This window comes from Chinchilla lanigera, unplaced genomic scaffold (genome assembly GCF_000276665.1).
Source record: "Chinchilla lanigera isolate Chin_1 unplaced genomic scaffold, ChiLan1.0 scaffold00017, whole genome shotgun sequence".
NCBI lineage: Eukaryota > Metazoa > Chordata > Mammalia > Rodentia > Chinchillidae > Chinchilla > Chinchilla lanigera.
In genome coordinates this window covers 21,017,985-21,040,470 of record NW_004955418.1, presented here as the reverse complement: position 1 = coordinate 21,040,470, position 22,486 = coordinate 21,017,985, and the positions used below count along the sequence as shown (strand labels likewise).

Genomic DNA, 22,486 nt, shown 5'->3' with positions numbered 1-22,486 from the left:
GTTTGTGATTCCGTCTCATGTTGTAATCTCACTTTCACTCTTTCTCACTTTGAATGTCAGGTATCTTAATTCTCTCAAGTTCTATCACATCTGTTCAAGGATTTGAAATTTTTCTTTCAGAATCTCAGTAACAAGTTTTAAGTTACTACCTCATTGTCCCTTCATTCCATACTGTTTTTCATAAGCCCTAGGTATTTTTTGCCCACTGTGTGTCCTAAGTGGGGCGTAAAATCATTCTGCTTTAGAATTCCACAAAAGATCTTCTCCACGAGGCTGTGATTCGAGTGGACCCACAGGAATCATGGGGAAGCATGCCTCACCCATGCTTTGCTTTTTTCCTTCCTGTTCTCTTGTTTTTTCCCTTTGTTTTCCATGAAGATTCCTGGATTAGAAGACAAGACACAGTTTGTTTGCAACTGGTGAAGAACTTTTATTTCTTCTCCCGGGTCCCGTAGGCTTGCTTAGAGAGAAGAGACAGGCATAGGACATGGCCTGGTCCTCCAGGGCCTGCTTTCCCTGGCTTCCTTCCAAACTCTGTATCTCTGTCTCTGGATTTTGCAGTTGACAGTGTGTGACACTCATCGTTCCATCTCACACTGGGCTCTTTGAATGGAGTAGACTGAGAAAACTCCATTTAAACCCGAAAAGATTTCAAGAATTCGTGTATTTGGTGATTTCTGAGTAGAAAGGTACGTGTAGTCAAGCAGAAATACCACATGCATGAAAATTTTATCACTTCTTGGCCAAGGTAAAGATAAATAGGAATCATTTTGGCTCTTGGAGTACATAATATAACTCTCCTCTAAGAATGCATGAACTCGTTATGTTCATGTGACTGCTCACATAGACCCATTGGAATCTTAATGATCCATGAGATAAATTGTCCACATGTTCAGAGGTGCATCTACATCACAAAACAGTGTGCTTTCAAGAGGCCACTGTGCTGCTGTACTCTTGAAAGCAGTTGAATCACAGAGCACGAAAGGTAGGAACAATATTCATGACTCACGAACACATGTTGTGGGAAGAAAGCTGTAGAGTTACAGAAAAGAAGGTAACACACACTCTTCTTATTTGCTCAGTTTGCTTATTTTAAAACTGTGGACATTTTCTAAGATGTGACACTAGTATTTTACTAAAATGGAAGAAATTGAAGTTTTCAAAATTTACTTCTTTGAAAAGATTAGCAATTCCTTGCAATAACTAAAATTTTTTAAAAATCTCAAGACCAATTTAAGGGAAAAGTAGGCACCAGCCAAGAAATCTATTTGTTGCTAAAGCTTTAGCGTCAACAGTTTTAGTTTTGGCTAAGCCAAATTATTTCATCTGAGGAAAGTAGACTTTCTCTGCTTTTCCATGTTTTCCTTAGACTAACGTGTGTCAATAAGTTTTAAAAGAAACTAATAAAGTTTGGCTTATGAATATTTTGACATAGAAGCTAATGAAGAAAAAGTAAGTACAGTCGAAATAGTAAAAGAGGAGCCATAAAAAGAGGAGAGATAAAGGTTTTACCTTAACTTCTGAGTTGGATGGTTTACTACTTGGTTTTATTTATGTCTTTGTTGTTTACTATGTAATCATGCACTCTGTTTATGTCTGTGGACACAAGAATCTAAAGAAAATGTAGCACATATGACTTGGGATTTTTTCTTTTTTCCCATAGGGATGCCCTCTACAACTTTATTAGTAAATCTTCTTTCAACTTTACTCATCCCTTTCGTATTTGGAGAAACAGAAATAAGGTTTGCTGGGCACACAGAATTTGTTGTTAATGAAACAAGTACAACGGTTATTCGTCTTATCATTGAAAGACTAGGAGAGCCCGCAAATGTTACTGCACTTGTATCGGTAAGAAATGGTTGTAGGTCTTTTGTCGATTGTGTATTTTAAGTGGCCATTTAAAAGGAAACATGGCAGTAAAAAAAGAACCATGATTTCAGTTAGAGAGTTCTTGCATAGAGTATATTAATTTAGATAAAAGTTAAGTAGAACTTGTAAAACTATTGACTTGTCTTGCATACAGTTTAGTTTTTGACTAGATTGTATGGGGCGTGGGTATATGTCCCTGTTTTTGAGACTCACGTACTTAAAGTTTTTGTTTGTAAAAATAAAAATTTCAGCAATAAGGTAAATTGCTGTAATATGAAACACTGTCAAAAGAAGAAGAAAAGCTGCGTGTGAAATCAACCCAGTGTCACAATTTTGTGTATTGCTTTTAGCTTTTATTTATGATATATAGACATGTATTTATTGAATTTATTTTTCATTTGAGTATACATCCTATTTGATAGTGTTTTAATATTATTTCAGTTGTATCCTAATAGGCTTTTGTTATTTTCACTTTTGTTGATAGTATTATCGTTATGTTTTCTTAGCCCCAAACTGCTCTCACTGAGGTTCCAGCTGCAGTTAAGAATGTTATTCTGATGAAACTGTTTATATACATATCTATTTAGAGGGTCGGGGATATAGCTCAGTGGCACAAGCACCTGCCTGTCAAACGCAAAGTCCTGAGTTCGATTCCCAGTACCACACACAAAAAAAGAAACTGCATATTTATTTTGTATTGTTAAGTGATTTTTATAGCTTCATTTCTGTGTTTTTCTGTTCATTTCAGTGGCTCTTGATAATGTGCCATTTTCCTACAGTAATATATAAGAATAAGTTTTCCAATACCCTTGACAATTTATTTTGATTTTTAAAGTATTTAAAACAATTTATCTCTATAAATTAGAACTAGATGTTTACTAAAATTTCCCTATACATTTTCTTCATTTTTGTATGTATACATTTTTTGTATATATATTTTTGTGTATATATGTGTAATTTATACTGGCCTAATTACTCATTTCAAGTTCTTAAGTGAAAGAAATCTCATTTGGATTTGCACAATAAACTGTTACTTCATAATTTCATAATGTTACTTCCCTGAGAAGCTTATCAGCAATGCTGATTTTACACAAAAGAATCTTAAAATTAAGAAAAGTTTATAATCACTAAGAAGTTTAGGATGCTGGGAGAATTGGGTCTTAATTGGAATTGCTGTAGGACAACATAAATACAGCCTCAGGTGGAGAGTTTTGGAAAGAGAAGTTTCTTTCAAACCAGTTGGAGAAGGAATTGATTTCCTTGCGAGCTTCCAGTGGGCTGCGTCCACCTCTTCTTTGGGAGTTTCAGCTGCAATGTGTTGTCCTGTTAGGGTCGCTGTAGTCCCCTCCAGATCAACCAACCGTCAGAGAAAAAAATCTACCACGTGACTTTTCTACGCAATTATTAGTTTTCTGTGTAATGATTTCTTTTCCTTCCACAATATAAATACTTACATGTGGAATTATTTATTCCTGCAACCTTTTCTTTTCTGGAGATGACTTTTATCATTGGCGAAATGCTTATGTTTTTGTACATTGCCTGTAAATCTCAGCGCTACTTGATCTTTGCATTTGCTTTCCATCGATCCGTTTAGTGTCAGTTTTGCTTGTCCTACCTGTGTTAAATAAGAAAGACCACCTCTGTTTTGCATTTGATAGCTGCATGGGGAAGACACTGGCGACTTTTTGGACACATATGCTGCAGCTTTTATCCCTGCTGGAGAAACAAACAGGACAGTGTACATAGCAGTGTGTGACGATGACCTGCCAGAGCCTGACGAGACTTTTATTTTTCACTTAACATTACAGGTAAGACCCTCTTCCCCTTGGTCTTAAACTCTGTGTTGATCCGGAGATAAGCCACTCAGGTGACTGGTCCTAGTTTTCATAAATGCCAGAACCAACCATCTCTGGCACCCCGTGGTCTGTTTAGGAGCTTCTGTAGCTGGGGTTGGGTCAGTGCACCTTGCTGGGAGTGGCCAGGACAGCCACTCCGGGAAACCTCCTCTTCGCTTTGGTCCTTTTCTCTATAATCCCCTCCCCACTACGGAGGCCCGAAGAGTGACCACAACTTCAGAGTTCAAAGAGGGGTACAAAAAAGCAAGCATGGGAGTAGGAGGTCCCTTGCATTAGAATAAATCCAGAGTACACCTGGGAAAACAATTAATAGCCCGAGATGTCCCTGAACTTAGTAGCTCTGTCTGTTAGGGTGAAGAATGACTGCTAGCACCAGTGTAGTTACTGTGTTTGAAGGGCATTGAGAATGTTTTAAAGAATAATTGTGTCAGCAGGATTATGACTGTGATACTGGAAACAGTTGTGTTTTTTTCATGTTCTTTTCTGCTGCTGTGGAGTATTAACGGAAACATTGCAGAAAACTCTACTTTATAAGAAAAATTGCTTAACATTTTATCTTTCATTTGGCTGTCTGATAGAATAACTAATTTTTAAATATGGCACATTCTATAGTGTCAAAATCACATTTAATAGACTTGTGCATTGCATATTTAATTCTGTAAATTAGTAAGGACATGGTAGTAATTGTAACATAATTTATAATATAATATTACTAGTGAATTGTTACTTAGTATATAATTATATATTATTAAAAGTAATGGTTTTACAGTTTAAAAAATTCTCATTTGGGATTTATTGACTTAATTTGAATGTTTTCTTAATTGAAAGAATATTTTTATTCATATTCTAAATAATTGAATACAGATTTTATTAAAATGATTATTCTTATTCTACTATTTATTTTATTACTTTATTTTTGGACTTTTGTTATAGAAACCTTCAGCAAATGTGAAGCTTGGGTGGCCAAGGACTGTGACAATAACAATATTATCAAATGACAATGCGTTTGGAGTTATTTCATTTAATATGGTATGGTTACAATTTGATGCGTCTCATAATTGTTAGGTATTAGTACACTGATTTTTAATTATTTTTTAGGTTAGCTCATGTCATCCTGTCTTTTGCTATTTAGATAAAACTTGCATTAACCCCATCCTATCCCGCATGCTGTAGACCTTCCATCTGTTTTACCTGAAAGTTTTGCAAATGGAAGGAACTTCTATGATCATGGTCATCCCTTTTCATAATTTCCTTGTGCCGATCATTTTTCCTGACTCATTTTTTCCTTATTTGTAACTGTATCTCCAGTGTGTCCCCAGTGCCTTTGCTTGATTCCTCCAAATACCACTTGAAGTAAACAGTGTCCATTTATTTTTTTTTTTTTTTGGTTTTGGTTTTTCTCCGGTACCGGGAACTGAACTCACGACCTTGCGCTTGCCAGGCAGGCGCTTTGCCACTGAGCTAAATCCCCAGCCCCAACAGTGTCCATTTATTAGGCTCTTCTGAGTGTTTGGGGTGACCATGAGCTGAGGAAGTACATTGAATGAATGCCGAAACACCTACAGCAGTTAGAGTCAAGTAGCAGATGTTACAGCTTTACAAAGTTCTGTAGTCAGTGTACACCCTAAAAATTTCCCACTGATTCATGTGTCATGAACTCTATTACCCTCACCCCTAGTTTTGCTTTACTTTCTCTTGCTTAATACCAAGTCCTGACCTGTGCTTCTGGTCGGTCCCATTTTCAGAAGATCTTAGTTTTTGAAACAAATGTGGAAGATGGGTCCCTCCTTGAGAGGATTGTTTCCAGCTCTTAAAACAAAACATTTATATCCAGTACAATTGAATTTGTCACGGTCTTAGGCTACAGTAACCTTCCTGGTAGTCTTTTGAAACCATATTACGAAGTATCATTATTAAGACATGATGCCAGCTTTTTATTTATTTTCCAGTTTAGATCACTGCTACAATTGATTGCTTTATGTCGTTTTCTTAGTGCCATATCTTTGAATTACAAGGACCTATATGATCTTTATAGTTGCATTGTCTGCATTGAAAGGGTGTTTGGTAACCTCAGTTTAATAAGTAGATATTTAGTAGCCTGAATTCCATTGTCACAAACATTAATGAAATTAATCATTTTTATGTGAGTGAAAGGTAATTGTTATGAAACAGGCCCTCTGAATTGCTTAATTTTCCTCCATACTGCTTCCCCTCCACACTTACTACCTCCAGCTTCAGACTGACTTGTTTAAAGTTTGTCTTCTGCTCTCCTGAACTTAGCACCTCCCACCCGCGTCATACCCCACAGCCCCTAGGAATGGGCCCTAGTCTCTGGGATTGGTCTCAGGTCCTGATGGGTGGGGTCTCAGTGCGGCCAGGCAGCCTCTGACAGGCTGCAGGTGGGTCCCAAGTCTGGAAATGCGCTCAGTCGTCAGACTTGAGTTTCCGGCATGGATGAGGATTATAGTGATCATGAACACGACATTGCTGGCGTTGATGGCAACCATAGCAGCCAGCATTTATGGAGTCCTCAGCATGTGTTAGGTTCTAGGTAAGCACTCGAGATAAATGACTGGCTTGGAATCTCATCAAACCCTTCGTGGCAGATGTCCCTAGCTCTGTCTATAGATGAAGTATTGAGACTTAGTACTACCCTGAGCAATGGCCCCTGCTGCCCTAGCAAGTGTGCACTTAGTGCTTCTCATTGCCACCTCGTCTGCCCTGGGCTCCTGTCAGTGAAGCTGGCATGTTTTGGCATTTGAAGTTCTTACTCTTTCTCCTGGCAGTGGTTGTGTCCTGAAAGTCATCATCAGTTGTTTTTCAATGCCATGCTGAGTGGTGGCGAGGGGGGGGGCGGCGGGAGCAAGGCTGAGTGTGTCCCAGTGGGCCACTGCCTTGCTCCAGAGTTCCTCAATTCTGGGTCCTCCAGGGTTCCCCGGAGGGATTTAACTTGCCTTCTTTCAGTTTGACCACCTCAAAGATTCTTCACCAGGACTGATACTTGGTGGTAGAATCAGGACAAGAACCTATATCTTTGCCTGGTTAGTTTTATGTTCCCTTCACAATATTGTTTTTTAAAATTTCAGTATATTTATTAGCTACAGTGAATCGATGGTAGAAATACTATGTTCTTATAGCGCAGTGTGGACTGGTTTCCCTGTGGGAAATGGTGTATTAAGGTAACAGATTTTTACCACCTTCTCCTGCGGTTGATAATCATCTCTGCTCTTGCCAACAGCCCTCCTCCGTCACAGTGAGGGAGCCCAGGGGCAGAAATGAGTCTGTGCCTCTCACTCTCATCAGGGAAAAGGGGACCTATGGGATGGTCACTGTGACCTTTGAGGTAAGTTTACTTGTAAATCACCTTAAAGAGTGACGCTGTAGAATCCAGACCAGCTGGCTGTCATTGTAAAAATAAAGTTTCTTTTTGTGCAAGGAACAGAACACTTAATAAAAACACGTTTGCTATCTGATAAATTTCATGGTTCATATAAACAAATTTCCCTTGCTACTTGCGTGAATTAGGTTTACATGAAACACAAGATATTTGAGGTGTGGGGTAGTAATAAATCACAGAATAACAATTGTTAACTTTGTAAAATTCATAGAGCCTTTACGGTAAATATTTTCAAGGGTTTAAAAAATACTTATGGCTATTTGAGTTTACATAAAATTATTTTCTACATAGTCTTCCCGCATTTGCCCCTAGACACTCAGGGAATGTGTTAACAGTGGTTGCTTCTGCCACAGAGACTGTGGGTACAGCGTGGGTAAGGGAGGCTGTGCGTAGGGTTCGTCCCAGGTGCTCGCTATGTTCAATTTATTGCTTACTGAACATTGTGTCACGCACCGCTGCTCTGTGAGTTCACGTTTAAATTTTTAGCTGATTTTTTAGTATTTCATGAGATCCAAAACATGATCAAATATTCTATTTTCAAATCTTAGAGTATTAGAAAGTTCCTATACCAGTTTCTATCTTAATTATTAATTGCAAGAGTGAATACTTGGACTTACACAAGATAATTCTCCTGTAACATTGAAGAGTTCTATTTATGCACGACAATCCACGTTAAGTCATTAAAGCATAAGTATGCAGTAAAAAGCAACTAACTATATGGTACTCTTGTAAGTCCTCTATAGGAAGCCTCAAGTTTCTTGTGTACTCAGGAATATACATTTAATAATGAATTTTTGAAGATACTTCTAATGAATATGGAGAAAATTAGAAAATAATTGGGCTATAGAAAGGATATGCTTTCAGAATTACAGCATTTTCAACTTACCTATGTCTGTTGCCTTTGTTTTGTTTAAACAATTGTAGGTGACATTTGCGGAACACTTGCTATGGGTGTGCCCTGCTCTGTGTGCCTTATGGTGATTAGCAGTATGCATAAAACGCATCTTCCCCAGCACTAGGCTCCAAGGGGAAGGGAATTTCTTCGTTCACTGCTCTGTTTTTAGTAGCCGCTGAAACAAAGCAGGCACAGAGTACTCAGCATTTTTTGGAATGAGTGTTTTTATTAGATCTTCACATCCAGCCTGTGAAATTGAAATTCTTATGCTCATTTTAAACATGAGCAAAATGCTGCACAGAGTTGTTAAATAACTTTCTAAGGGTCGTATGTTCAGTGGTGGAACTGATTTGTATTTGATCCCATTTTCTGAGGGAATTTACTAATCTTGAATACCCTTCCTCCCAAGAAGAAAGATGTATAGACTGTCCCTCTTAGATTTAATACAATGGTTGAAAAAAAGTAAAAAGATCTTAGAAACATAATTATAGTGCACACACATAATTACATGATGGACACTGACTTAATTGGAAGGGCGGTCTTTCATCCAAGTTTGTATCATTCTTACAGAGCATCTTTAAATAAACTTAGATTATTGTCAGCTGACACTGCAATAATGCTTTACCTGTCTTGTGAAATACTTTGTATTTATTGATGGCATCACATACTTCTTTGCAGGTAGAGGGTGGCCCAAACCCCCCGGAAGAAGATCTGAGTCCAGTTAGCGGAAATATCACCTTTCCCCCTGGCAGAGCAACAGTGATTTATAACTTGACAGTGCTTGATGATGAGGTGGGACATTTTTCAGTACTCAGAGGTGACAGGGACTCTGTGATGCAGCCACGTTAGGGAATCTGTATGATGTACCATAGTGTTTGATGCTAGTCAGGAATACAGTCTTTTATAGAGTTGGTACTGTATATTGTCAGTCATACTTTAGCTATGGTTTAGATATGGTTTATTATTATTACTTACTTAATTCACATTAAATCGAACACCCAAGCTGGGGGAATGTAGCTCAGTGGTAGAATATTTGCCCAATGTGTGAGGTCATGAATTCAATCTTCAGTATGACAAAAAAATGTCCATTTAAAATGATGAACAGGGATATAACTGACAAACTGTGAAAAAAATGTAAGCATCTTGTGAGCTCTGATATTAAATTTTTGTTAGTCTTTTCATATCTGAATGGGAGCAGTGCTGCTTACTTATCTAGCATAAACATTTTATTATAAAAGCAAGGAAATTCTAGTGCAATTGATATTTTTTGTTTGCATAAATATTCACAGTCATAGAAGGGATTCTACTTGCACATTTCAGAATGAAGTTGTTAGATTTTAGATCTATACCATGGCTAGCTTGGCTAGCTTTAATTGCTGAGGAAAGAATGGCTGTGAGTAAAAATGTACAAAAATACCACTCAGGAATGAGAGAAGACCATTTTTGTAAGAGAATCCACCCACTGCCAGAGAAGTAAGAAGAAGGAACAGCTGGAAATTTATAACTACCCTACAAACCCTTGTAACCAAATAACAAGGAACTTTAGAAAAAGAGAAAAATGAACTAAAAATGTGTGGGAAAAGTATATTTTCCTGGAGAAAAGTAATGTTTATTGGCATTGGTAATTGCAGTGTGTCTAGTTACCAACACAGAAAAACTTCCTGTTCTGAGATCTAGGACATTAGAAGGATTATAATGCAGGGAGGTGATTAATTGTAAATTTTAGTTGTAAATTTAAGAGATTCATTCACATCATAATACTGTATATTTGAAATAAGTAGCTTTTTATTCCAAAAATATGTAATCTCTGCTATTGATGGAAGTAAAAGGATGTATTTTTTTCCTTTCATTCATAAAATAAAGTTGAGGGAATGAAAAGCTCAAATAATACAGTAGAGATTAACTCCAGGAATTTTGTGTAGTTTATATAAAGTTTTGTTTTTTTTTTTTTTTTTGTTTAACAAACTCAGCCTTTTCATAGTGATTTTTACAGTTCTTTCTCCAGAGAGGCATGATTTTTGTTTGTTTTTGGTTTTTGTTGAGCGAGGGTGCCATTTTATAGTGCTGGCTGGCCTTAAACTCGTTTATGTAGTCGAGGCTGGCCTTGAGCTCATGGTGGTCCTCCTGCCTCAGCCTCCCAAGTGCTAGGATTATAGCATGTATGCCACCACGCCTGTTAAGATGTATGACACGCGTTTGGAAATCATAGGATTGGCATCATTTGTTTGCCTTCTGAACTAGAAACCATGTAGTGAGAAATAAGAATAATTCACATATTGCAAATGAACAATGATGTTATGTTTAATATACTTTTACTTATATTTTTAAGATATTATTACAATTTGAATGTTGCTTCTTACCCTACCAGCCTGATAAAACTGCTAAGAATTTATGTCCATTTTTACAGTATCATCTTCATGGTTATGTAAAGCCTGATCAAGATTGAAAGACATACCTATTACTTTATTAACTCTTCACAACTTTCGCCTAGTTAACTTTTCCATTCCTACCTAAAATAGGTTATCTTTGGAAACTAGTAAGAGGAGAGTAAACTAGGCTTTTTCTGTTTGCTCCCTCCAGTTAAAGATTTTTCTTCTATTTATATAATTCCTTTGAAACACAGTAAGTGTTTATGCTCTGATTCCTTTGTAGATCTTTTGGCTATTGATGTTTTATCATTGTTCACATTCCTTTGACAGATACCAGAAAATGATGAAATATTTTTTATTCAACTCAAAAGTGTAGAAGGAGGAGCTGAGATTAACATCTCTAGGAGTTCAGTCGAGATCATTATTAAGAAAAATGATGGGCCCGTGAGATTCTTCCAGAGCCTTTATTTGGTACCCGAGGAAGACCACACGCTTATAATTCCAGTGGTTCGTGGAAAGGATAACAATGGAAATCTGATTGGATCCGATGAATATGAAGTTTCAATCAGATACACAGTTATCACTGGGAATTCAACAGCACATGCCCAGCAGAATTTAGACTTCATTGATCTTCAGCCAAATACAACTATTGTTTTTCCACCTTTTATTCATGAGTCACATCTGAAATTTCAAATCGTTGATGATGCCATTCCAGAGATTGCCGAGTCGTTTCACATCGTGTTGCTAAAGGATAGCTTACGGGGAGATGCCGTGCTGATAAGGCCTTCTGTTGTGCAAGTCACCATTAAACCGAATGACAAACCTTACGGTGTCCTCTCATTCAACAGTGTCTTGTTTGAAAGGCCGGTTATAATCGATGAAGATACAACATCAAGGTATGGTTCATGTTAAGCCTTTTGCTGCAATTATTTTTATTTATTATTACAAGATTTAATTTTTGTGGTGCTAGACACAATGCTGACCTGTTAGTTTTGTTATTTTCTCTACCTTGACTTCACTGTGTTCTTTATATTTTGAGTATGCTTTCAGTATGCACATGAATTCCTATTACAGTAGTTTCTTAGGAGACACCCGCACAGCTACTCCTTCACACTGAAAACAATCATTGTTTTGGTCGCGGGTTCTGCTTGCACCAGTGTCTGATGGCCATCTTGGTGCTGGGAAAACCTGTCGACGGGAAATGTAGAGTGTATAACGTGACAACGTACGTTCCTTTTAAACAGTTCTCGATTCGAAGGAATCTCAGTGGTCAGAAATGGTGGCACCCATGGGAATGTCTCTGTGAACTGGGTGCTGACCCGGAACAGCAGCGACCCCTCCCCGGTGACGGACGATATCAGGCCGAGTGCTGGCGTCCTCCACTTTGCACAAGGGCAGATGTTGGCCTCAGTTCCTCTGACTGTCATTGATGATGACCTCCCAGAAGAGGCAGAAGCTTATCTGCTTAGAATTCTGCCTCACAGCGTACGAGGAGATGCGGAAGTGAGCGAACCAGCAGAGGTAGAGCTCTTGTTACGCTTTTCTCCCACCTACTTTCTGTGCTATGGAAGACCCAAGGTATTTGATCATGCAATCAAATGGATGTTTAGTTCAGCATGATATGAAAAGCCCTGGCTTTGAAGATGAAACTTGCTTCACTTATTGAACATTGTCTGTTCTGCAAATAGATATTTCACTCTTTCTTTCGTGGAGGTGTTGGAGATTCATTCCAGGGTCTGGTGCACGCTGAGCAAGTGGCCCACCTCTGAGCCACACCCCACTGTAATACTGTGCTCTAAAAAGTTTCACAAATGATAATTTAGGGAATTGTTCAAATTTTCATTTTTTTTTTTTTACTCTTTGAGATACAAGACGTGATCATTTTAGACATGATATATAAATAAATATTGCAAATCACAATAGTGTTGAAAATATAGTTTAATAATCTCAGATGTGAGAATTCTGCACTTTAATTTTTTTTTCATCTACAGCTTTTGTTCTACATTCAGGATAGTGATGATGTTTATGGACTAATAACATTTTTTCCTATGGAAAACCAGAGGATTGAAAGCAGTCCAGGTGAACGATACTTATCCTTGAGTCTTACCAGACTAGGAGGAACTAAAGGAGACTTGCGTATACATTATTCTGCACTTTATATTCCTGCTGGTGCTGTGGACCCTTTGAGAGCGAAAGATGGCGTCTTAAACATATCCAGGAGAAACAGCCTCATCTTCCCGGAACATGAAACCCAAGTTGCTAAAAAATTACCAATAAGAAATGACGCATTCCTTCAGAATGGGGCCCACTTCCTAGTACAGGTAATTTAATGTTTAAAATCATCTCAGTCTTGGTCAAATTGCACATAAATTTATCTATATGAGTTTTCTCTCATTTCTATTTTAGCCTTTATTTATTATTTAAAGTTATTTAGGGAATTAAAAGAGACGTTATGACGCTCCTGAGATAGTTAATCTTGACTAAGACAAGTGTTCTGCTAAATTAGTATTTTTATCAAGTGATTTTTAAAATAAACCAGACATGAAATGTGAATTACAATGCAGTGGATGACATAATGGAGTAACTTAACGGACCGTTACAGAGAGGGGCAGGAGAGAGAGATTCACCATTCTTTTGAGTTAAGCTGGAAGATAGGAATGAGGTTTATGGAATAAATGTTTTTCACAGTAGATACTACAGGGAAGACATTTCAGAATTTTTAAAAAGCAATATGAAAATGGTTTTCTTTTAAATAATATACCCAAGAGTATATTTCTTTATATGTTAACTGTAACAGAGATGGACACTGGAGTTTTAACTCATTACTAAGGAGAAATAAGGACCCATAACTGCACCCTTCCATCTTATCACTCTTGCTGCTCAACTTCTTATGAATGAAAACATTATTTTTTAATCAAAATTTAAGGCAGTGGCATTCAGTGCACATGTTTTCCGTGTGTTGATATTGGCTGGTTCTGAAAACTAGAAAGCAATAAAAGCTGCTTATCAAATAGATGTATACAGAATCGGGTAGTATGAGTAGATGCATCAATTTAAAATCTTATTTCATTATGCATTTTGCCACCTGCAGTATACATTAAATGGAATACAATATTCGTTTAATTTCTGTGAGCATTTAACATTGGTTTCATATTTTTATCTAGGTTTTGTTTCATACTTTGCTCTTGCTTTCTCTTACCGTCTAATTGTCCTCTTTCCCTATTGTGACCCCGCCCCCCCGCAGCTGAGCTCTTCCAGCTGTCTTACCCGTGTATGTCAAATGTTGAGTTGAGCTATCATCTTTTTTTATGTTTTTCTTCCCTGTTTGAGTCATTTTTTACTGAATTCTTCAATTTCTTAATTTCCTTTCTTTGCCTTCCGGAACTATGTTTTGATGTATTGAAATACCCCCTCTGCAGAGAGGGCGTGTGCAAGGTCAACTAGCTGGGTTTTTGAACCGCTTAAACTGTGAAATTTTATGCTCACATTGATTTTTTGGCTTGATTGACATTCTTAAATATAAATAGTTTCTTCAGCACTTGAAAGGTTTTGCCTTTTAGCCGCTAGAGTTCTGATGAAAAATTTGAAGGGAAAGAAACGATTTACCTTTCAGGTTACCTGCTGTTTATCTGCGGAAGCTTGTCAGATCGTCTCCTTGGGAGCACGCCTTACACGGTACTCAGGGGGCGGACTTCCTGCTGAAGGCACCTGTCTGAAACTGCCAGGGTCATGTCCTGTGCCACTGTGATGCTTGTGCCCAGGGCATTTCAGGAAGACTCTTGGCCACGGCGCCTAGTTGCGGGGATCTCTGATCCCTGACAATGTAGCCTTTTGGTAATGTGCCTGTTCAGAGGGAAGCCTGTGCCCTCTTCCTAACGTCACTAGTGATGAAAGATCTTGATGTTTATTACTATTATTATTATTATCATTATTATTTTGTGTCCCCTGCAAGTGAGGGGATTTTGGTATGACTGGCGCTTCTGCTATGACGATAACCTCTGCCCTGGCGGACCCTTGATTCCTCATTGACTGATGTGTGTACAGAGCACAGCTTTAGTCACAACTGTGGGCCGCTCCTCCTTGGCCTGTGGAATGCTCCTGTGAGACACCAGAGAATCCAGGTGGCAGGGAATCTGGGTCTGTAAAGTGGAAGAGAGCAGGTGGCCAAGCCTGGGAACTGTTGAGCAAGAAATTAAACTCACTAGTGCTGTGACCGGAAGACACTTAGACATCTGTTTAGAAAATTAAACAACAACTTTAAGTTTGCCTTTATACAAAAAACATGCATGATTCATTTGGTTTCTAAATGATTCTGTGAAATGCAAAGGCAAACTTCTTATACCATTGTAACTTCTCCCAAATTTTCAAGAGTGGCTGGGGCAAAACTTGTGGAGTGGTACTTCAGAGTTGCCTGGAGATTGTTTTGTTCTGCTTCTGATGCCATGCTCCTGCTGTCCTCTGCCGTGGGTGTCCTGTGGATTCTACATTCTCCTTAGTACACGCGCTAGGGTATTTGACCCTCCCTTCTCAGCGTTTAGTTCTCCGCTGTCTCTGCGCTCACATAGGCTACACCGCGTGTGAAAAGCAAATCATTAGAACAGAGGGCGCGGGGCAGATAAGCTTCGCCATTTACACCGTTGCTTTTGCTTTCAGAGTCCTGAGCATCCTGGCAAAGCTGGCGTGGTTGCAGTTGTGTGATATACATGAGCATCGTTGATACAGAAAGATAGCTTTGGAGTTCCAGTTTTCATTCTGGCTTTCTAATTTCTTTTCTTGGGTTGCCTCAGAACAGCGTTTATGGTGGATGGAGATCTCAGTATCTATGTTAGGATCAGCAACCTTAAACTTTTTAATGTTTTGAAAATATCCAGTAGTTCTTTCAAAGTAGCTGCATTAAGAGAATTCTTACATAAAAGAACCTTTGTTGAGAACTTTTTGAAGGTCAAATATAATTGTTTCACTTCACTATCCTGTATAAAATGACTGAATTTACTTTTGATGACCCTTGAAAACTAAGGGAGACTTGTGGGAGGATGGGCTGCCTGAGGTTTGGTGATCTTGAGTTGCAAAGTGGCACCACTAATTCCAGACTCAGTTCTTTATGTATCTCTCTATTCATTTAAGAAACAAAAGGCTCCCAGTGCAGACAGTTACTGTAACACCCGGGGATAAAAGAGCCTATTAGTCACTGACATGATTCCTTGGGGTTCAAACGGCTGTACGCCCTGGAGAACAGGGCAAAGCAGAAAGGCTGTGAGGTTTGCATAGCGCGTAATGGATGAGCAGCCCAGGGGTAAGAAGTGTGAGACTGTGTGGAAAGCTGAATGAAGGGAAGAAAGGAAAATCTGCGACATGCGCTGTGCATTCTTTAGTACCCCGCTCAGCTAAACCCATTAGTCTGAGGTGTAGCTTTTGGCAGGCCTGGGGGGACCAGTGTGCCGCCCTGTAGCAAACGATCTGACAGCAAAGAATGATTCTGCCTGAGTGAATGGAGCAGTTGGACAGTTTGACTTAGCAGATGCCGAAGGAACCTAGTCCAAAAAGAGCTCACAGATTAGGAAATTAGCCTTGCTAAGGTACAGTTAACATTTCTGATCAGTTTGTTTCATAAACCACATATAATTTATATTTTTCAAAAAATACTGCCTCTGGAATTTATACTTTTTCCTGATAAAACATTTCAGCATTACAAAGCCTAAAAGAGAGCTCTACAAAATAGGAGATGCGGCATATTTCATTAAGTGGATTGCATTTTAACTTGAAATCCCTGTGGGCTTTGCAGTTGTGTACTGATTCTGTATTGCTACACGCCTCTAATAACACTGAATATGTTGATAAATAGGACTTTGGAAAGTTAGACTATGTGACAGGCTGAAGGTGTGTGATGCATTGGGATTCCTATGGCTTGGTTTGTGTTGGAGGGATGAACTGAACAAGCGCTAACTGTATGGCTGCTGTGGTATCAGGTCAGTGTCAGGTCCTGGGAACATGCGGAGAAGGCTGTAGACCCTCGAAGAGTTTGGGAGGCATTTTAGGAAGCACAAACCTGGTAATGATGATGATCAAGCAATACACGAAGTTTATAGTAGGTCCTGCAGTTAATGAGGTACAGTAGAGCTTCAGAGTGAGAAAAAGAGGACTAGCAGATCTAAGGAGAGCTTTGTAGAAGAGGGGTAGGCTTAGCTGGTTATTAAGGGTGTATAGATTTTGGACTTAGATAATAATAATGATAATAATAATAACAACAATAATTGAAGAGAAGAAATGGAAAGGTGAATAAGGGAGGAGGACAACAAAGTTGTCAAGTTATTGGTGGCCTTTACTTATGTTTAATATGTCATCCAATGCTATTTTTTTATCCAGTGCTATTAAAGACTTTGCTTAAATTGAAAATGTTTTATCTTATCTGTTCTTATTATTTTTATTTGTTTATTATAGTTGGATACTGTGGAACTGGTGAATATATTCCCTCCAATTCCACCTGTAAGTCCTAGATTTGGAAAAATCAGGAATATTTCTTTAGTGGTTACTCCAGCCATTGCAAATGGAGAAATCGGCTTTCTTAGCGATCTTCCAATCGTCTTGCATGAGCCAGAAGGTTCTGCAGCTGAAGTGGTAAGTAGAGTCTCTATTGTTGATGGCATATAATGGATTTGAGTTGTGGACAGTGCGTTAGTCGGCTTCCTGTGATTGGGACAAAATACCTAACATAACACAACTTAAAGGAGGAGAGATTTATTTCGGCTCACAGTTTCAGAGGGTTCAGTCCGTGGGTAGCTGACCCCACTGTGTTTGAGCCTGTGGCAAGGTGGCAGCATCATGGTGGAAGGGCACTGGGCGAGGAGAGCTGCTCACATCATGGCAGCCAGGAAGTAGAGAGGGAGGGGGAGAGCCAGGGAAAGATGTTCCCTTCAAAGCACACTCTCATGGACCTACTTCCTCCAACAGGCCCCGCCTCCTGAGACTACACTCATCTGTGAGCTCATCAGGGGCCAGTCCATTACGATCCTCACAATCTAGTCTTAATATAATCAAGTCAACAATCCTATTTAACTATTAGAGTACAGACACTCTTTTTTAAAATATAGGGTAGCATACTAAGTTAACAGACTTTGAAAAGCTTCACCATTTACAGCAGGCCTTTGACATGTAATTTAACATAAGTCACCACTGAATGTGTGATTTATCCATCATTTTTCCTATATTTGATACGACAAAATTAGAATTAATTGTTCATGGTAAGAGTAGGATGCATAAATGTGACTACGTTGAAATAGTACCATGACATTTGACAACAATAGCTATACATAAATCAATTTTTTAATGACCAACTTGTGGTAGCACAGGTGTTCTTGACCTGCTGCATACTGGGGCTCATGTACTGGCCTTGGGTGGGACTGTGGTAGCAGCCTTGTTGTGCTTGGTGCTGGAGGTGATGGTGGTAAAGTTGTGACATGCTGAAACTTCGGAATTCTAAAAATGTATACATTTAAATTTTTGCTTGCACACATATAAGAGCATGGTCATGTACCAAGCACCCACATGTACCTTTTTGAACTTTTTTCCAAGCCTCCACCCATCAGGGGACAGTTCTGTCCTCTGCCTTACCAATCCCTGAGCCACAATCTGTCTGAGACTCTCTCAAGCCCCTCATACTTAGATTTGATTTAAATTGGGCTGAGACTTAGGCCAGGAGTGAGGAGAGTTGTGCTGTGAAAGTCTCATGTCCAAAGTTGCTTTGTTTATATATTAGGTTCTGTAAATGGGCAGAGAAAACTCAGCTTTTCAAAATGGTTTTGATTTCCCATATTTCTTAAACTGTTTCCTTCAAAAGCTAAAAAGCATTTGTTCTTAAAGAGTAGGTTGCTTTTATTTATCTTATAAAGCTGCACATTTACTATTTCAGCCTTTTCCCTTGACAGAAGTTAGCTGTTAGGAAAAGCTTGGGGCTCCTTACATCTGCATTCTTCCTCTCTTAGGAAATAGCATTAAAACTAGGAGTTTCCCCTTTTTTCTCTGTGGGAATGCACATTCCTTCAAGTGGTGTTGGGGCCAGCCCTGTGTTAGTGTTTTTGTCTCTGCTGAGAATCTTATTTTGCTCACTGGTTTCTGATTCTGATTGTGACCATTCAGTCAAAGTAGCATAATGGTCAGTGGTAAAAATGTGTGCGTGTGTGTCCCAAGATGGTGTGTTAAAAGGATGATAGCTATTTTAGGAACATAAAACAAAGCACATCTCCCATGAAGTATTTGTTTAGTTGAAAAGACTTCATCATGAGCTATAATGAGCCTTTTGAATTATATATATTTAAAGTATAGTACATTTGAACAAAACTACCAAGTAGAATTTAAGAATTAGCACCCATTTATCTAGCTTATACTATGAAGAGACTATTCTAGAAACTTTCTGTAAACTATCTCTTATCCTCATAATAAGCTCGCAAAATTGGGAATCATTAGCTTCAGTACAGATGAGGAAATCAAAGTCATATTAAGTAACTTGCTCAGTGTAACCAGGAGCCATGCTACAGTATCTAATTTATTTTTACTCCATGCATATTATTGGTTAGAAACATTTTCTTATTTTGCCCCCATCCCTTTAGGGTGCATTTCATATAACTTTCCAATTTTAATTACAAAACTTAATTTTTCAGTTTGCGTTTTGATATTGTTTCTTTCTTTTCCCAGAGAACCTCTGATGGAAAGTTATTCTTTACGCAAGATTATTCTGTTTTTCATGATTCTGTGGCTTGCCAAGTCTCACACACTTTGGTGTGGGGTGACTTTAGACATAGATCTGATTAGCACAACTAAAAAGGCATAACGTGTCTAAAGGACCTTCACACTTAGAGAGGGTCTCTTCAATTGTGTTTTTAATGTAATTTAATAGTTTACCTCTCTAGAGTCCACGTTTGCCTAATGATACTGCATATGTTGAATGTGAACCATATTATTATTGTTTTTTTGTTTTTGTTTTTCTTCCGGTACCGGGAATCGAACTCATGACCTTGTGCTTGCCAGGCAGGCACTGTGCTGCTGAGCTAAATCCCCAGCCCCAGAAACATACTATTTTTGAGCATGTATTTTGGAGAATTGTTCTGAGTATTTGCTCGTTTGGCTTTGCTTTTAAAAGGTGTACATTCCTTTGCATCGGGACGGAACTGATGGCCAGGCTACTGTCTACTGGAGTTTGAAGCCCTCTGGCTTTAATTCTCAAGCAGTGACCATGGATGATATTGATCCCTTTAATGGCTCTGTTGTGTTTTTATCTGGGCAAAGTGACACAACAATCAACATTACTGTCAGAGGCGATGACATACCAGAGATGAATGAAACTGTGACACTGTCTCTGGACAGGTAACACTCCACTTAGGTGCTGTTTAGTAGCATTTATACATTTGAGTTCTCTTAAGTAATTTTGTTTTTGTTTTAACTCTTATCTCTATGTGAAATTGAAAAAATCAAATAGTGTTATGCTGACTTTTGTGTTATTTATTGATTGTTTCTGGTTAGACTGTGAATGTGATTATATCTTTTAGTGCTGTTTGTCATAAAGGAGCATTACATATAGAACTTACGGGAAGTATCAGATGTATGTGAAGCATGGCCAGTATAGTGTGAGCATGGCCAGTATAGTGCAGTATTTTAAGAAAGCAGGAAGACATCCAAACTGTGAAATGTTAGGTTAAGCAAAGCGCTATGCTGGTTTCACTTTCAACAGGGGAGTGGGTCACAGCTTTCTTGGGTTAAAAAAAAGCATTAATCCTCATTATTTTTGCATAGAATTGAAAGACTAATACCGATTTAGACAACTCAAAATAACACAAATTGGAAGGGTACTTTTCAGGTATAACAAGAAGTTACTTAGAATTTCTCAGAGAGAATGTAGTTTATGTTACTATCACAATGTCTTAAGAGCATTTCCCCCAGTAATTTAGAATATTCTTTTTTTAAAATGAAAAATACTGTTTTTAATTGGTTAATGATTTTTTTTAAATCAAAAACCAGACTCATCTTCTGCAGATCTCATTATATTGCTATTGATACAGATCAGAGAAGGTTACTGTAACCTGAGGACAGTGCACACTGAATATTTTGAAAGAGTAAAATTCATAGGTATATGTGATGTCTTATATATACTTTCCTGGAATGAAGTTGTAAAAGTTACTTATATAATTGTTGGACCTTTCTGTATCCTATAGCCCGACTTTATTGGTTTTTTTCTATGGAGGTGTTTTGTCTGAACACATTTTAAAACCCTGATGAATAGTTGTTTTATTTTATTTTATATTTTGAGACAGGGTCTCTCTCTCTAGTTCAGGCTAGCTTTGAACTCATTGTGTAGCCCAGACTGGCCTTAAACTCAGGATGATCCTCCTGCCTCAGCCTTCTGAGAGCTGGGATTACAGGTGTGTGCCAACACGCCTGGCTTACTCCTTTATTTTTATGTGAAAGAAAAATATAGACCACAGAGCACACATCTTTTGAATGACCACTATTTATTTTGTTCTAAGAACCACATTGTGTTTACTTTCTTCCTTCCAAGAAAAGTAGAACAAAAATAAAATAGTGACAGAAAAACCAAAAGTGAAAACCAAATACCATACATACATGCACACACAGTTTAAATGACATGGGCATAGTATATTTTTTAGATGACATCTTAAGAGAAGGTATTTCATATGATGAAAGTAGTAGTGAAATGTAATGAAATGTAAACTGGAAATTATTTTTCCGTCTATGTCCTTTTTGCTTTACATTAGGTGTGAATACCTTTTGTCAGTGCACAATCCGGAAGAAAACTGAAGAAAAATTAAATGATTGTAAACAAAAGCAATACATAAAAACTTTGTTACTTCAGCCAAGAGTTTTTGCTCTCAACTAAATGTTTAAAGAATTACTTAAATCATCCCTTTGCAAAGTCATAGTGACTTTTTATATTTTCTCATATAGTCATTTTTGATTTCATAAACATTTGAAATTAAATACGATTTTAACTTTTGTTTTGTTTTCACTCTTTCCTCTTGCCTATGGGGTTAAAAAGAGTGTGCAAGGAAGTACAAATTATAAGGTAGAAAATTTCAGAAATTATTGGTTCTTTTTAAATAGAAGAAATGAGTTAAAATGTACATTGAAATCTTAATTCTATTTGAAACTATTACACGAAGAAGAATAAAGAAATTACGCTTCAGTGTTCAAAGACTTACCTAAATGAATGTGAGAATAAAGCCTATGATTTGGAAGTGCCTATTTTATCAAAACTTTTTAATTTCTGCAAAATTTTAACAGAATTTAAGTCAAGAAATGAATGGTTGTGTGATTACAGTGAGTGACAACACAATGTTTCAACAAAAATAATAACACCATATCAATACAGTTCATAATTTTCTTTTAATGTCAAATGCAAATTCTGTATCTACCAACTAAGTAGGGCATAGCCAAAACTTTCCCTGGTACTAAACAATTTATGATACTTCTAATATACTATACCGCTTGAAAATATTGTTTAATTTTTTCCAGATCAGAAACAATTTCATTATACCAGCTTATTTCAGAGCAGTGCTATTATGTGGTATATAACACTGTATTTCTAAGTATATCTGACTGTAAAAATTAAGCCACACAGTCTTTACAGTTTGATATGTGGTTCCCAAGGCTTTTTTGTAAATGAAATAAATTGGAAATTTGAAAATGTATTTAGATTTCCTGATACAAAGTTGTGGTTAGAAGTTGTATTTCATCGATGCTTGAATGCATTCCTGTGCAGACAATGGAAGGTACAGATTTCTGTGCTTACAGAGTTTCCATTTTACTAACTCAGGGAACAACTGGCTTTAGATCTGAGGATGGAATTTTTTTAAACCTAATTAAAGCTACTGAGTGATTATAGGCAGGGCTGAATGAAGTTTGCTCAGCTGCTGTGGTCTTACGGACGGTGCGTACGGTGCTTGGCAGGCACCGTGCGGAAGAGGCCAGGAAAGGAATGTTGTGAATGGGTCTTGGCACGCCGGCGGCCATGGGTCATCTTCCACAAGTGGGGACTGCTGAGCATTTGTCAATAGCAAAGGGCCCCGTGTGCCCAGTTCCCATAACATGAAAT

At 37.9% G+C, this 22,486-nt stretch overlaps 1 protein-coding gene across 1 annotated transcript in view; it reads left to right on the top strand.

The window, feature by feature from the left end:
- Positions 1-579: 579 nt before the first annotated feature.
- Positions 580-22,486, top strand: part of Adgrv1 (adhesion G protein-coupled receptor V1) — a gene marked incomplete in the record, with an annotated part of 436,569 nt that continues 414,662 nt past the window's right edge. Inside the window, 11 exon segments of the mRNA XM_013512957.1 lie at positions 580-689; positions 1,664-1,848; positions 3,528-3,677; positions 4,659-4,754; positions 6,964-7,068; positions 8,696-8,809; positions 10,717-11,282; positions 11,631-11,907; positions 12,378-12,707; positions 16,825-17,001; positions 19,520-19,743. Of these exon segments, the coding sequence (XP_013368411.1) occupies positions 1,666-1,848; positions 3,528-3,677; positions 4,659-4,754; positions 6,964-7,068; positions 8,696-8,809; positions 10,717-11,282; positions 11,631-11,907; positions 12,378-12,707; positions 16,825-17,001; positions 19,520-19,743 (2,222 nt within the window).